General features: G+C 32.9%; 1 protein-coding gene across 1 annotated transcript; it reads left to right on the top strand.

Moving 5' to 3' along the window:
- Nucleotides 1-8856: 8856 nt before the first annotated feature.
- LOC107827742 (zeatin O-glucosyltransferase-like) lies at nucleotides 8857-10468 on the top strand. The gene has a single exon (XM_016654933.2). The coding sequence runs from the start codon at nucleotides 8898-8900 to the stop codon at nucleotides 10311-10313; it is 1416 nt and encodes a 471-aa protein (XP_016510419.1). The 5' UTR covers nucleotides 8857-8897; the 3' UTR covers nucleotides 10314-10468.
- Nucleotides 10469-13984: the final 3516 nt, after the last annotated feature.

Here is a 13984-nt window from a genome sequence, read left to right as displayed (position 1 = left end):
CAATGAGGTCGGGGACTATAAAGACGCATAAGATGATCGAGCATTGCATACGTCATGGTCGGGATCGATAAAAATATCAGTGTATATCTAATCGAGCTGCTGGGAAATCATATCGTTTCTCGCCACATCCTTTTCTGAGAAATGAGGGAACTATCTGTATACGGTCGAAATAGATTTCAGCCTTCCTACGTTCAATCGAGTTCGAGTGTTAAGAAGTCGGAATGAGATTTTGGGAGTGAGATTTGAGGTCGGTACTAACGAACCTTGAGCCTGAAGGTCGTTCGAGGAGGCGGCTCGATAATCCTATCGAGCCCGTGACCGAATCGATCCGCTAGGCACTGCTTCAAGGTCGAAAATGCGCGACGCCCATCTCGAAGGTCGAACTCGATCCAAGACCGAAGGGCCCGACCCGGTAATGAGTTCGAGTTAGTATCGAGCTCACAGACAAGAGCCGTTGCAACCACACCAAGAGAGAGAATCTTGGCGGGAATCAAAGAAGAGACAAGTCATCATGGGTCTTCTACTAAATGTTTTACTTTATTGTATTTTGGTAATGACCCTCTTCTATAAAAGGGGGAATCCTTGTAAGCTAGAAGGGGGGCAGAGAAAAAGATCACTTCTTATATTGATAGTTATCCCCTTGTGCTTGTTTTACTTATTCATTCGTTTTGCTTATTATTTTCGTTCTTACAGTCAACAATACACATATTTCCATTTCTCTACGCGATTTATATCAAATTGTATCGCATATCCTTAGAACCATCCACAAATCTAATGTTATCCGATTTTTCCGGTAAACATCATATAACATTTTTATTGCTAGATAGAAATATCCCCAAATTGGGATCACCTTTCAAATACCTCAACACATGATACAAAGCTTTTAAGTGAGTATCTCTAGGATTCTGCATGTATTGGCAGAGATGTTGTACATTGAATGTTATGTCAAGCCTGGTATTGGTAATAAAATTCAGCTTCCCAGCCAGCTTTCTATAATGAGTGGGATCTTTTAATGGAACACCTTCGTCAGCTTTCAACTTAAGTGAAGGATCGAGAGGAGAGGATAATGAAGATTGATGCAAACAATCATACTCCTTTAGCAAGTCCATAGTGAACTTCCTTTGAGAAATCAGTACCCCATCTTCTTTATATAGCACTTCCAGTCCCAAGAAGTAATGCAAAATCCCTAAGTCTTTAATCTTGAAGGTTTGGTCCAAGAACTTCTTCAGGGAGTTGATCTCATCAAGGTCATGCCCAGTGAGTATAACATCATCTACATACACTACCACAAACGCCATTGTGTTACCTTTCTTCTTATGAAATAAGGAATAATCCAATAAGGAATGAGTATATCCCTTTGAACACAGTGCTTCTGCCAAGCTTTTCATACCATTGTCCGCATGCCTGCTTCAAGCCACACAAAGATTTATTTAGCTTGCACACTAAACCTGGTCTCTCTATAACTAAATCAGGTGGGACTTCCATGTAGACTTCTTCATGCAGATCTCCATGAAGAAAAGTATTATTCACATCTAATTGGAACATCTGCCAACTCTTCTTAATTGTTGTCCCTACTATAGCCCTTACAGTGGTTATCTTTACCACTGGTGAGAAGGTCTCCGAATAGTCTATTCCAACTTGTTGAGTGTACCCTTTGACAACCAACCTGGCTTTGAATCTCTCAATGCTCCCATCTGCCTTATGCTTGATCTTATACACCTACTTGCATCCTATAGCTTTCTTTCCATCTGGAGAGGCACCAAATCCCATGTATGGTTTGTGTACAATGCCTGAAATTCTTAAGTCGTTGCTGCTTACCAGGCAGGATTAATGACTGCCTCTTCATATAAACAAGGTTCACACTCATGTGAAATATTTTTTACCATCTGCTGATTTTCAGGAATCAATGCATTAAAAGAAAAATGTTGTTTGTTTGGAACAAAAGCAGTAAAGGATGTGGACTGTGTTTCTTGATTTTGGCTAGATGAACATGGTTGGAGATTTGGGATTGAATACATATAGTCAATTAAGTAAGTAGATATCTTGTGTGGTCTAGCAGGTCTGCACTGGTTATGATTCGGGTGCTCTTGTGATTGACTTGATACAGCAGAGTTAGTGAGATCAGGAACATGTAGTTGGTCGTGGCTATGTGGAGTTGACTCAATTGTCAGGCTATCACTACTAGAAATTCGGTAAAAACCGACCAAAAAAACCGACCAACGTTGGTCGATAATAGCCAAAAACCGACCAAAACGCGACCATTTACGTGTGGACGGTATTTTTGTGGTCGGAAAGGAATACCGACCAAAGTTGGACGAAAATTACCGACCAACTTTGGTCGGTCAATTAAATTCAAAAAAAAAATATTGCAAAACAAACCGACCAAAGTTGGTCGGTTTTTTCCGACCAAAGTTGGTCGGTATTTTAATTATGTAATAAAAAGATTCACCATCTGGGAATCGAACCGGGGTCTGTACTGTGGCAGGATACTATTCTACCACTAGACCATTGGTACATTTTGTTTTAAGATTGTCTTTTATTTGATTTATACTCTTTAATTGTATTTTCGCACGAAAATAACCGACCAAAGTTGGTCGGTTTTATTAAAAAGTAAAATTACCGACCAAAGTTGGTCGATTTTTTTAAATGACCCGCCGAATTAACCGACCAATTTTGGTCGGTTTTTTTAATATTAATTTTTATTTATTTTAATTGAAAAACCGACCAAAGTTGGTCGGTTTCTTGAAACATAAATTTCGCGGGACTCAAAAATAGTTTTTCGCATTTTTGCGCCAAAGAAAACCGACCAAAGTTGGTCGGTTTCGTAAAAAAAAATTAAAAAAAAATATTTTGAAAAACCGACCAACTTTGGTCGGTTTTTTGGTCGGTTTTTTGACCGACCAAAGTTGATCGGTTGACCTTGGTCGGTTTTTGTCGAATTTTTAGTAGTGTATCATTTTGGTAATAGTGTGAAGAACTAGGCAAGTAATTAAACTTATAATAGAAAGTAACTTCCTAGAGTCTCGAGTTGGAGTTCAGGAAATTAAAAACAAATCAAGTAAAGAATACTTCCCTCTTTATTGGGTTTTACATGGGGCGAACACTAATTAATTGAGACCCCAAATATATGTCGGATGAGAAACTTAAAAAACTTCAAAAGAGAAAATGTACGATTAAATAATTTTATCAAGCAGGGTATAACAGTACCCAATCGCATATATCAGATCGGCAAATGTCATTTAACTTTCACATGTAGACGAGACAATAAAGGATTGTCACATCATTTGGATTCGAAGATTTGGTTCACATGTGGAATATATATATGGATAATGGATCTTAGCAGTAGAGTTCCTTACGTCTCAAACTCAAACATCCCACCATTTTCACCAACTCGACTTTAAAGCTTTATTAAAATATTTATATATATGTTGCTAATTAGACACTTGGCATAAATAAAGATTTATATATAGTCATATCGGTATGGCTTGAACAAAAAATTATTTTGTTTTTTAGTTTTTCACTTGGTATTGGCCTCGAATAATTTTGGATTCGCACCACATACGATTTATTAAAAGAAAAAGTGATTCATACTAAATTTTTTTAATTCTTAAGACTTGAACTCAAAATCTCTGTTAATCTGATACCTCTCATCTCTACGAATAACGTAGTGGGACTAGAAAACTGCCTCTTTATCTTCAATTTAGTCGTGTGTGCTAACTTCACATTAAGTACTTGACTTTCTCATGATACATTTGGTTTATTTGTCCAAATCCTATTACAAACTTGAGTTGCTCATGTTTTACCATTTTTGAGGCGTTTCCTATAATTAATTTCAGTACGATCAGTAGATTTACAAATTAGTACAAATATAATTGAGTATTCGATCAAATCATTGGTGAAACTGGTTTTTTAAAATTAAAAACTACATCCTATAAATAGAAAAATAAGGGGTTGCGTATTTCTTACAAAGTAGAAAGTAAGTACAGAAGATCAACTGAAGAAACATTAATGCATGGCATATAATGGAAAAATCTGGCAATTGATGGTTCTGATGCATGTATCCTTTTTCTCTTTCAACATGTGATTTTTACTCTTATATAGATTAAAAATATATACTTACGTGTGGCTGGCCAGGAATTCTTCTTTTATGAGTCATTCAATAATGTTTGTTGACAGACAATATAAATATTAGATGTACAATACTTGTCTTATATTCGTACCTTAACTTTAGAAAGTAGAGTGGATCATGTTCGAATATTGGATTGAATTAATTACACAGGCCAGCAGCAGATAAAATATGCGGAAAATAGTGCAATACAATTTTGTTAGATAATATACTCAAAGAAACAACTCGAAGTGTTAAGAGATTGTGTACAATTTGAACTACAATATCACGAGTTCGAACGAGTAATTAAAAGCTACAATCAGATATTATAGTGAATGGTTGTTATACAACTTATAACATCATTTGACAATTAGATATTATTCAGATGTTATAAATAAAAATGAAATAAAAATTATTATTTTTCTTTTTTAATATTACATATAAAAATAAAAGAATTATTAAAATTTAAAATCTTAAAAGATATGTATATTTTACTAATTAGATATTAAAAAGAGCTAATACAATACCGATAAATTTATAACTAAATGTGCAAAGATGAAAAATTCAAGGCACACATTTTAAAACTACTTGAAAATTAAATTCTTTCAAAATTGATGAAGAACTCTATAATTGTAGCTTATTTTATAGATTTCAGTCTCTTACTGGCCGAATATTACTTAAATCTTAAACTTGTGCACAATAAAAACTGTCTAATGAAAAATATATGTGCAGCTCTTCAAATATTAAACATTATGTACGATGAAAACTTTTATGCAATAGCATAAAAATATACAAGCATATATTTTACTGGAATTGAATGAAATATTTAATTATGGGTGTAACATGAGATTTTTTATCATATCATGGCGCATTAAAGTTTTAAAATATTTGGTCAAAATCTTTAGACTTATTATTGGTAATCATAGAAATATTACGTGACTGTTATAGAGAGTAATTTTACAAAGAGCATATTACTATAAAGATAAATATTGTTATTATAAATATGAAAGATCGGTTTTTGAGAAAAAACTGGATTTTATAGTTAATGTTATTATATAGGATTATTGTTACGTGGCAGTATAAAAAGGGCCAAAATGCCCCTGAACTATGGAAGGTAGAGCAAATTTGTCTTTATTTTGAATTTGGTCCCTTGTTATTAGTGGACTGTTTCAAATTTACCCCTAAACGGTGACAAATAGAAATATGTGCCTTTTATTTGATTTTGGTACCGAATATTGCCTTATCATGAGTGGACTGACTCATACTTTTCCCTCAATACTAACCGACTTTCAACTTCTTATTTTTACTCATTTAAAATATATTTTATTATTAAGATTGAATGCCACCTTGTAACCTTGTAGGATAATAATCTTAACTCTGAGAGTTTCTTGTAAACAATTTTAACCAGAACGCCAATTCTATTAAACAGAACCCCCACTTTAATATTTTTACTCTCTTGAAATTTAACAACTATTAAACAGAACGCCAATTCTAGAAAACTAATCATTTTTATGAGAAAACAAATAATCTTCAAGGACCGAAATACAAGTTGAAATTCTTAAACCAGTCAAAAATAATTAAAATTGTAAGGATTTATTACGACATTTAACCATAAGTTTTGATCTTGTGAAGAAATTGTGATTACTGCCATACTATAAAGAACAAAATACATAAAATATTAATTTTATTTCTTATGAGCTAAATTTATATATATAATTATAATTGCCTAGACAAGAGAGTATCGATCTTCACAAAGACGAAACTAAAATAGAGAAGACTTATTAGTAATCTTTCGAGCAAAATGAAATATTTTGTCAAAAATTAATTATTCAAAAATTATAAAAAAAATATTATAAGTTACAAGTCTTCTCATGTTAATATATAATAAAATAATATTTGAAAATATTAGTCAAAGTTCACGTACTTGACTCTAACTCTTATAAACGAAGCAAAATAGCTAATTTGAGACGGGGGAGTATCAACTTTTAGTTGCTTCATTTCATGTAATTTGATCTTTTCGAGAAGACCATTTTCTCCTTCTATAACAAAACAAAGTCTTGGTTGAATGGTTAAGAGACTCCAACTAATTATTGCGCTCCTTATTTCAATGCTACATACTGATTAGCTATATTTACTGTCTACATTCACTTCACTAACCCGATCGAGCTTACAAATTCACTACTATATGTTATATATATATAATTTCAGTCCTCAATTGGACTAACTTCTCCTTATTTCTCCTCCCCCAATAACTTCACCAAAGAGGAATCCCATATTATCGGATTCCCTTTCTTTTAAATGTAGTTGTGTTTCTTCATCTAGTGCACATACAAATTTTGCCTCAAAAAAGAAAAAAAAAAAATATATATATATATATATATATATATATATATATATATATATATGTTAGGCGAGAAGATAGTAATAAATGATAACAGTAATTTGATGGTTACATTTGGACATGTGATAAATAAAATTAATAGTACTTGAAAAGTAGATTCCCTCGACAACGTATCTTGGTAAGTACAAAGGCAAAGATCTGTTCCCGTTCCCTCTCCTGTCCCCCCTCCCCCGCCCCCAAAAACGTTAGAATGATATTAACCAATTTTTAAACAATCTTTAGATTTATTAATAACAAAAAATAAATACGGAAGTAAGGTCTGAAATATAGTGATTAATCCATAAAAATAACGGTGTCTAAATATCATCCCAGAATTAGTGTCACAAGTGCACGAGCTTCTAGAATAAATACAAATAAAGGTCTGAATAAAATAAAGTTGTCTGAAAACAAACACACAGCTAAAGTAAAGTAGACGGAGACTTCAGAACTGCGAACGCCGTGCAGTTATACCTCAAGTCTCCTATGAGTAGCTGAAATCCGAGCAAATCTATGGTACGCCGCTGTAACCAACTCCAAAATCTGCACAAGAAGTGTAGAGTGTAGTATCAGTACAACCGACCCCATGTACTGGTAAGTGCTAAGCCTAACCTCGACGAAATAGTGATGAGGCTAAGGCGGGTCACTTACATTACCTGTACGCAATATTAATAACAACAACAATAATAAAAATAAATCAGGTAACTCGAATGTACTTACTTATCGAATACCTATTATTCCAACTTATTACTTTTTTATATATATAGTTATATCACTTTTTAGTTGTATTTAGTGTAAATGAATGGTCTCTTAGTAACTTGAATGATACCTCTTTTCAAAAAAGTTAGAAATTGATTGGATTAGAGGTGAGGGACGAATCGGAGCGACAAATGGCTGAATCTCAGCGGATTGTGGCAGTAAGGTCACTCTGTCACTTACAATACCATGTCGCATATTTAAGTCGTCTACAAAGAATTCTACCTGCCGCTCGATGGAAATTGTACTTCAAGGCGGCCACCGCGATTCTTCCGCCATGATGACTTAACCAACGATACGTGCCCTTGGGGGCCAAAGGCATCTATTGCGGGTCAGCAAACTGACGGCGGGCGCATACATCGCTTCTAGCCCGGATTCTGATTTAGAGGCATTCGATCAAACAAGGAACATATTGATCATTGAGTTCAATTCAACATATGAACTTGTGTTACTAAACATAAAGTTATCCCACATATAAACTTGTATCAATCAAAAGAATTGCATTAAAGTAGTACTAACATAACGTCACAACTAGGAACATTAGACATTAATTTATGGGGTGAAGAAAAAAAAGAGACATTAATTCAAGGACGTATAAAGTCTTGATATCAAGAGACTCCATCTAACTAGTGCGCTTCACACTTCAAGAGAAAAAACAAAATTTGGAAGAAGAGACTTTCTCCCTCCCGTAACTAATTAAACTCGCATTAATTTTTGCTTTGTAGCTCCATGTTTGAAATCTAATCATTTATTTGCTCTCTGGCCTTAGTAATATGAATCAATTGCAAATTGCAATTAATGGTTCAAGAAAACAGTGATAAGTGAACAGTGCTTAGATTATTAAAACATAAGTACGTCTTTTATGTCCTTTACATCTGTCAGCTTCATAGATATTTTCTTGAAGTTTGTGAACTACTCTCACCAGTCATATATATTACTTAAAACTCTCTTACTCAAGCAAGTACCGAACCTATTTCTCGTTTTAAAAAGAATGAATTATTTTTAAATTTGAAAATAATTTTGTTTAAATTTATAATTCTATCTTTAATGAGAAGTTTTTATAACCACACAAATACTCTGGATCCCCTTTTTAAATTGTTTAGGATCATAAATTTTAAATTTTTTTTATTTTTTCTTAAATTTCATATTCAATCAAACAGACTCACATAAATTGGAACGGATACATATTTGATAACTAACCAACCCTGTCCTACACTGAAAACTTTCTGCCTACTATTAGTGCCATGTGACTCATCCCGATTACAAGATAGGCAATTCACAAAATTATATCTTTTCGTCAGATCAGTTATTCACATGCTATAAGTTGATAATTTCATAAATAATACTTTCTAGTTTCAATTTATGTGAACATATTTCCTTTTTAGTCCGTACAAAAAAGAATGATCCATTTTCATATTTAGAAATAATTTACTTTTATGCAATGATTTATAGCCACACAAAATAAATGTACATCATTTTATACCACAAATTCAAAAGTCTTCTCTCTTTTCTTAAACTCCGTATCCAGTCAAATGGTTCACCTAAATTGAATAGGGGGAGTAGTAAACAATTCAAGTCACCATTATCCAAATGTTGCCACCCTCTCTAAATAAATAGGAGGAAGAGTTGTGACAAATGCAAAGCACATAATTCAAAACAATGGCATCCAATTTCCATTTCCACAACAACAATAACCAAAATAGTCAAAAAATTGTAGTAGTTGTAGTCCCTTTTCCAGCACAAGGCCATCTTAACCAGCTTCTTCAACTCTCTTGCCTCATAGCATCTTACAATATAAAAATCCATTATGTTAGCACAAAAACACATAATCTTCAAGCCAAACTTAGAGTTCATGGCTTGGACTCTTTTTCCAACATTCATTTCCATGCTTTTTCTACCCCTACTTTCATATCTCCCTCTCCAAATCCCAATTCTTCTATTAAATTCCCATCCCATCTTCAGCCTTCATTTGAATCATCCACTCACCTAAGAAAACCAGTTAAAAAACTTTTGCATACACTTTCAGCAAAAAATAAAAGAGTCATTATAATAAATGACTCTTTAATGGGATCAGTGGTTCAAGATTTTGTGTCCTTAGGAAATGCAGAAGCTTACACTTTCCACAGTGTGTCAGCTTTTACTCTTTTCTTGTTTATATGGGAAAATATGGGCAGACCTTTCCCAATTGATGCAGAAATATTAAAAGACATCCCTTCACTTGAAGGTTGTTTTAGTCCTGAGTTTGAGAGATTCTTGAAAACAGAATATGAATACATGAAATTCAACTCTGGCAAAATTTATAACACATGCAGAGTTATAGAAAGTCCTTTTCTTGATTTGTTGTCTAAAGAACAGTTAAGTGGTAACAAAAAACAATGGGCTCTTGGACCATTTAATCCTGTAACATTAAGTGGGACCAAAAAAGGGTCCAATATTAGAAGCGACAAATGTTTGCTTTGGCTAGACAAACAAGAACCAAACTCAGTGTTATATGTGTCTTTTGGTACCACAACTTCATTTTCTGATGAACAAATCAAGGAAATGGCAATTGGATTAGAACAAAGCAAACAAAAGTTCATTTGGGTATTAAGAGATGCTGATAAAGGGAATGTGTTTACTAAAGATTTGAGACAAATTGAATTACCAAAAGGGTTTGAAGAGAGAGTTAAAGAAAAGGGAATTTTGGTAAGAGATTGGGCACCACAATTAGAGATTTTGTCACATTCTTCAATTGGTGGATTTATGAGTCATTGCGGATGGAATTCTTGCATGGAAAGTATTTCAATGGGAGTGCCAATAATTGCATGGCCAATGCATTCTGATCAACCTAGGAATACTGTACTTATTACAAAGATTCTTAAAGTTGGTCTTGTTGTTAAGGAATGGGCTCGTAGGCAAGAATTGGTAACATCAAATATGGTACAGAAAGCTGTGGAAATATTGATGGCATCAAAAGAAGGAGATGAGATGAGGAACAGAGTAAAAGATTTGAGTGCAGCATTTAGGAAATCAGTGGCTGAGGGTGGAGTTAAAAGCATGGAATTGGATTCTTTCATTTCTCACATAACAAGGTGAATTTGACCAAAATCAAGAATAGTCATGTATCTTCTCATTTGCAGGGTTATAATTGCATCTACTATCAATGTTGAAAAAATCAGTAAGATACAATTGATATACATTGTTGGTGTGCACTGTCAATGTAATTGAACTTCTTATAATATAATGCGTGCTTTATATTTCAAATAGTTAACTCTTCATTTATAATTAGTACTCTCTTACAGTGGCGGAGCTCGAATTTTCATCGATAAGTATAAAGAAATAAATTCACCAAGAAGTCAAGGAATGTCAATACATAGTATATATACATATTTTATAAAAAATTATCTAACTACACAGTATAATTTTCGAACAAAGGGGGTGTCGATTGATACCCCTTAAGTGCATGTGGCTCCGCCACTGCTCCCTTATCCCGACTCCCAATTTATGTGATACTTCTGAGTTCTCTAATTAATCTTTAGATTAAATCAACATAATATTTTAAATTAAAATATAAATATTCATAAATTATACAACTTTTTTTTTATGAATTACAACTTTTCTAAAATCCCTATGCTAAAGAAAATATATCTTAAAGTGTTAGATCAAAGTTCATATCATTTGAATTTCGAAAAATAAATAGTATCACATAACTTCATCCGTTTCAAAAAGATTGGTATCATTTTCTTATTGGTCTGTTTAAAAAAGATTAACATCTTTCAATATTTCCTTAACAGAAAACATTTATAGTCACACAAATGTTATGACAGGTTTCAGACCACAAGTTTCAAAAGTTATACAACCATATAAATGTTATGGTTTATTTAAGATCACATATCTCAAAAGTCGATCTTTTTTTTTTATTAAAGTTTCTTTCAAGTCAAACTATGACAATCTTTTTGAAACATATGGAGCAGTAGCAGAGCTAGAATTTTTACTAAAAGATATTAAAATTTTAAAAAGTAAATACATGAAAAAGTCAAGAGAATTTAATACTTGTATATATACATAAAATAATTACTTATCTAAATAGTACTCCCTCCGTTTCAATTTATTTAAACTTATTTCTTTTTTAGTCCGTGTCAAAAAAAATGACTAATTCCCTTATTTAAAAATAATTTATATTTATACAATAATTTAATACCAAACAAAATATATGTACTTCATTTCCTTCGAGCTATGTGGCTCCGCCACTAGGAGGGAGTATCTTATGTCGATTTGTACGTGTCAATTTTGCATAGAGACTTCTAATTATTCTTTTTTGAAAAAGTTAAAACTCAATCCGTTAATATATAAATACAAATAAGGTGACGTAAAAAACAGGTCCCACGGACAATGATCCATAGATAATGGAAGTAAAACCGTTGTGATAGTGGCAGGGACGGATTCAATGTTCAAACCCACGAGTTCAATTGAAACTATAACTTTGGATACATAAAATTTATATGTTAAAATTTATTAAAATTATAAAAATAATAAATATAAACTCATAATTTTAAAAATATAATAAATTCAATACTAAAAATCTTAAAGGTCAAACCCATAAGATTTAAATTCTGGATTCGGTTACGGTGAAAGACCGAAAATGTTGACAAATAAGCTGAAAATAAACAATTCAAAAGATAGATAGATAGAAACAGAGAAGCAAGTTGTCGTGTCTGGATAATGGTGTGCAGCCTATAAAAAAGTGTCAAAGTGATATTGTTCCTATCTTCAACTCCCATTGATTATTAGTCTACCATTTCGTGGAAGAAAATTCCAAGCTTTATCAGCACAACCATCAATATGTGCACGTGGCAATATTATATTATGATACTCATCTCATATAATTGAAAAGAATAATGACCCTACTTTTCTATTTTATTATTATGATGTTTAAGATAGCAATGTAACGCGTATGGGTTGTGTATTGATGCAGGAAGGGTGAGTTATTGCATATGTTTCACGTCAGCTGAACCCCCACAAAAAGAATTACTCAGTATATGATTTGGAGTTGGTCACGATAGTTCACGCTCTTAAGATCTGGAGGCATTATCTATATGGGGTGTCCTGTAAGGTTTACACCGATCATTGCAGGTTGCAGCATTTATTTTAGCAGAGGGATCTTAATTTGAGGCAGCGCAGGTGGCTTGAGTTAATGAAGGATTATGATATTACCATCCTTTACCATCCGGGAAAGACGAATATGGTTGCGGATGCCTTGAGCAGAAAGGTTGAAAGTATAGGTAATTTGATATTTATTTCGATAAAGGAGAGGCCATTGGCTTTGGACATTCAATCCCAACACTTCCATTTGGAGCTTCATCTCCTTCTATTAACATCTTGTTACCTTACAAGGACAGTTTTGTCATTTCATTACTTTGTTAAGTAAAGTTACTAATGATCCCATTGTTGCAGCTCTACTATTCCAACTGAATTCCATTATAACTAAACCGTTTTAAACTCGAGCTGAAAATGGGTCGATGAGCTTTCTTTTTCCACACACAAAATAATGGAGGGACCTCAATTTTGTACCTTTTTTAGGATATTACGGTATTATGTACATCACTAGTGAAACTATTCGTGCTTCGCGCGGTGATAAAAAATATCAATAAATCATACTTTATATCTTGTATATTGCTTAGCTCATCTAAATAACTAAAAATATTAAACCCCAATAACGTAAGATATATGTAAAATTATTAAGTTTTATTGCTATATACTATATTTGTTTGAATTGTACAATAATAAGTAAAATATACAAAAGTTTGTATTGTTGCATTCCTCTAAAACCTCCGGTTGGTGATGCCAGAGGTGACTCTTTGGCCAATTTTATTTTTTTGTATATTCATCGGTCATAATACTATCATTACACCTTGATGTTTTCTCAAATATTTAAATCTCTTTTTTTTGCATTTTAATGTGTATTATCAAGCACAAAACTTTCCGAATCTATGATGCACTTGCATGTAAGTAATATTTATTTATTCTTATAAAAAAATATAGTGTGTAACCTCGCAAAATTGCTCGTTGATCATTGATTTGTTACTCTCAAAATCTTTATTTAACAACTACTTTTGGTGCTTTAAATCAGCACGTATTCAAAGACCTAGACTCAACTAATTAATTTCCTTTTCAAGAATGTTAAATGTAAAAATAGTCAAATTAAGAAAGTTATTGAAACATACCAGTTCAAAAACATATATAACACGACTACAACCACCTAAGGCCTGAACTAATAAAATTCAGGATGAGTGAAGAATATTAAAAAATAATTTACTTGGCGAGTTACTTGCTGTTACTTAGATAAGACGGAACAATGTAGAAGGACTAGGCAAGACGATCCTCTTTTATTGCAGCAAGAAGGATATCAAGATTATAGCAAATACTTCCAAGCAATACAGAAATTAACATGATTTAATATTAATGGGGAAGAGAAGCCCTTGGGCTCTGGTCTAGTGGTAAAATCGCAATGCGTGGATTAGACGCATGTCACGGATTCAGACCCTGACACAAACAAAAATCTGAAAAATAAAAGGGTCATCCTATTATCCACCGAAATTCAAACTGTATGTCACTGACCCTGAGGAATTTATCAGTTATCAAACAAATGGGGACGAAAATATTGCCAATGACAATTGATAACCATCAAAATTTGGAGAAACGATGGCCTCATCATATATCAATTAAACTATAAAATTAACTAGCCTAACTGTTTCGTGGGAAGGAAA

The sequence above is a fragment of the Nicotiana tabacum genome, chromosome 24, assembly GCF_000715075.1.
Source record: "Nicotiana tabacum cultivar K326 chromosome 24, ASM71507v2, whole genome shotgun sequence".
Taxonomy (NCBI): domain Eukaryota; kingdom Viridiplantae; phylum Streptophyta; class Magnoliopsida; order Solanales; family Solanaceae; genus Nicotiana; species Nicotiana tabacum.
Note: the sequence above shows the minus strand (reverse complement) of the source record. Positions and strands in the feature narration are given on the sequence as shown.

Excerpts from the sequence above, each read along its gene's own strand:
- LOC107827742 (XM_016654933.2), top strand. The coding sequence starts at position 8,898 with ATGGCATCCAATTTCCATTTCCACAACAACAATAACCAAAATAGTCAA.